Raw genomic sequence first — 3351 nt, forward strand, 5'->3', positions numbered from 1 at the left:
AGTTTCTGTCTCCTTCGACTTGCACAGCTGCAGTTTCTATGAGTTTGTGTTTTACTTAGCTCCCAGTCCACCTCAGCAGGAAAAGGAAAAGAAAGGAAAAGGAAAAGGAAAAGGAAAAGGAAAAGGAAAAGGAAAAGGAAAAGGAGGAAAAGGTTGCCTCCAGCATGCAGGAGCTCTGCACCTTTGTGTTTCTCATGGTGTCAAAACAAGTGCCTCAGCCACTCACTGTTTGCTGGTAGAGAACCAAGAAAGTTTATCTTAATTTTATCACAATGACTTAAACAAGGTATGCAGTAAGTCATTAGCTGAAGCAAGAATTCAACCCAGAGATCCCAAACTATCCTTTGCTCTTGCCATATTGGTGTCATATCCTATCTGCCTGAGTTTTGGGAAGGATGTGATAGCTGAACTGCTGAGAGTTATAGCTCCAGGGTTCATTCCTGACTAAAAGACAATTACTTGCAACTTCCTTCTGACAGCTGTGAAATCAACCATGGCAAGGGAAGGTAAATGAAGGTGCTAATTGTGCTACAGAATCACCTACTCCAGAGTGACTCCAGGCAGGAGCCACCTCTCTGTTGAGTGGTGTATAGTGTAGGTCTGTGGAGAGAGCACCCTGCCTGCAGTGATTTCTAGCTGCTGCTCGGCAGCTGGTCACATTACCCTCAATACAAGCTTAAACCTGCTTTGGGAGTCCAAATCCTCCACCTCTGTTGTAGGAAAAGGGCTCATTCCCAAACTTTCTCTCTCTCCTCCTCCCTGAACACAGGAGGCACTAAACCATCCATTTCTGTATATACGACTGCTGTGAAAATGGTCTGTTTAAGTGATGTAGTATCTGGGAGCTGCAAGAGTTCAGTGCCTACGGTGTGCATTGTGCTCTGTGTACCTGCTTGGGGACCAGAATGAGTGAAAAACAAGGCTTCCACACCCTGAAAGCCATAGACAACACCAGCTTTGACTTAGTAACTGCCTAATCCTTTATCCTAAAGGCAAACCTGTCCTTCTGCCCTCCTCTCCTACTAGACAGGCAGAAGGTCTGCTCAGCAGCCACCTGTTAAATTTAACAGCAAATATCTCACAGAGTTTGAAGTGTTAAGCAGCAAAATAAGGCACAACAGCATGGGGGTAATACCAAACACCACAGTGCTTTAAAGTATTCTTAAAAAAAAAAAAAAAACCCAAACTTTATTTAGTAGAAAACTTTCAGAAGACAAAATTAGTCTGTTTGAACATTTGAAGTGTTATACTGAAAACATACTAATTAGAGACAACTCCTGTTCTCCTAAGGTGTAATCCCGTTTCATACTGCACCCTTTATTCAGTGCTTTCATCCTTATAGAGAGACTGTAAAGCTCTTCTTCTGTAATACCATCAAAAAAGAAGTCCTCATTGAAGATGGGATTTCTGCTTCTCTTTATAACAGTGCTTCTCTGCTTCTGTGTTTTCCCTGGCACCAGGGCAAAGGTGATGCAGCAGTTTATGTTTTTGGGCTCTACAGAGTCATCATATAAACCCTCTGCACTGATCAGGCGGATCCGCAGCCTTTCATTTTCTGAGCAGTACTCAGCTGACAGCCTCAGCGTGCCTCCCTTGCCCATTACCACAGCCTTCTCTCCCACTAGTCTCTCCCGGCTGCGAGTCAGGTCCAGGGGAAGGATGGGAGAACAGGACACGCTGAAGCTCCGCATGGCAAGCAGCCCCTCTGAGGCCCGCCTGGTGGCACAGGGACTGTTATCAGTGGAGCTGCTCTCCTCTGTAGAGAGAGAATTGTTCCTGGCCACACTGGATTTGTTCTTGGCTTTCGGCGCTCGGCAGAGCAATCCCTCCTGACTTTGTGTTTTGATCAGGGAGCAGGATCTGGGAGGTGACCTGCTGAGAAGCGGAGAGCTGAAAGGAGAGGAGTCGCTGGAGGAGGCAGTATCACTGTCACAGGCGCCCTGCCTGTGCAGAGAGAGATGCTTGGGAGGCAGCCTCACAGAAGCAAAGCTAATAGCAATGGGATTAGACTTAGTCCCTTTGCCACTGAATGTGTTTGCTCTGGATCGAGACAGCATCAAGCTGGGCAGAGCACCATGTGAATTACCATGGAAGATGGACTCTTTCCTCCTGGTGTGGGGACTCTCCAGCAAAGTGCAGAAGCCATAGGAAGTGGGGGCTCTGGGAAAGTGAGGCAGGGAGAGCGCTGCTTGGGACTGCGGGTCCGAGTTGGTGCTTTCTTCCTCCAGGGCTGGAATCTCCTCAGCACTTTCCACCTGAATGAGATGTGGCAAAATGCTGGGGCCGTAATCAGAAGAATTAAGATCTGCATCCTCTGAGCTGTCATCCTGGGAGCCAGTGCCCTTAACAAGGCCAGAGCTGGTCAGTCTGGGGGGAATGCAAAATTCAGGGATTCTGTCAGGGGTAAGTACATTAGGAAAGGCAGCAGCCCTCAGTCGAGCTTTTTCAGGCAGATTTTGGCCAGGTGGCAGTCCCAGAAAGGCAGAACTAGGAAGGTTTCCATTTTCATTCGATGCTCTGATCTTTTCCAAGAACCACATCACTGTAGCTTGGCAGGAGGTCCTCAAAGGGGAAAAGCTTGAAGTACAAATCCACCTGCAGACAGAGATGCAGAAGTAAATGATCACCCTTCTTGGACACACTAGAGCTGAGCAAGGCATGGAGGATGCTGTTCAAGGCAGGACTAGCACAAGCCCAGTCAATCCTCAGGTTCAAAACAGCCTCTGCCCTCCACACTGTCTTTAGCAAAGTAGAATGGATTTTACCACAAGAACAGAACTAAATCACTAAAGAGATAAAACAGCATCGAGTCCCTGCCGGGGAAAACGTCCCTCTCTGATAAACCCCACCGTCCTTCTCCCTTAGCAGAACACGTACCTTGTCAAGTGCAACGCACTCGTTCTTTCCAGCAGCCTCGCTCGCTCAGCCCAGCTTCGAGCACCCTCAGCGGCTGCAGGCGGGAGCCCGCACCCCGCCGGCCCTTTTCTAGCGGCGCCGGGCGCCTCCCACCCGCGACAACGGCGGAGGGAGGGAGGGAAAAAGGAGGGAGCGGGCTGCCGGGGCGGTGGAAGGAGGGAGGAGGGAATGGAGGGGCCTGCCGGGCCGCGGCCGCGCCTCCCGCACTCTGCCCCGCAGCGCTCCCGCCGCCGGAGAGAGCAGGAGGAGGGACGTCGTCGCCACAGCTGTCCCTCACCAGAAGCCGCGCTGAGCACGGCGGACGTGTCTAGAGCAAAGGAGAGGGACCTTGCAAAATGAGCTTTCCACGGGAAAGCGCTTGTCGCTGATCGCCCCGCGGAGCCGCCTCCGAGCCCCGCGGGACGGGGCTGCCCCCGCAGGGCGGCCAAAGCCACC

At 51.0% G+C, this 3351-nt stretch overlaps 1 protein-coding gene across 1 annotated transcript; it reads right to left on the reverse strand.

Moving 5' to 3' along the window:
- Window positions 1-1166: 1166 nt before the first annotated feature.
- LOC308044698 (C2 calcium-dependent domain-containing protein 4C-like) lies at window positions 1167-2540 on the reverse strand (the record flags this gene model as incomplete). Its single annotated transcript, XM_080351558.1, has 1 exon — window positions 1167-2540. The coding sequence occupies one exon, from the start codon at window positions 2538-2540 to the stop codon at window positions 1245-1247; it is 1296 nt and encodes a 431-aa protein (XP_080207684.1). The 3' UTR covers window positions 1167-1244.
- Window positions 2541-3351: the final 811 nt, after the last annotated feature.

Source organism: Nesoenas mayeri (assembly GCF_963082525.1).
Source record: "Nesoenas mayeri genome assembly, chromosome: 11".
Classification (NCBI taxonomy): Eukaryota; Metazoa; Chordata; class Aves; order Columbiformes; family Columbidae; genus Nesoenas; species Nesoenas mayeri.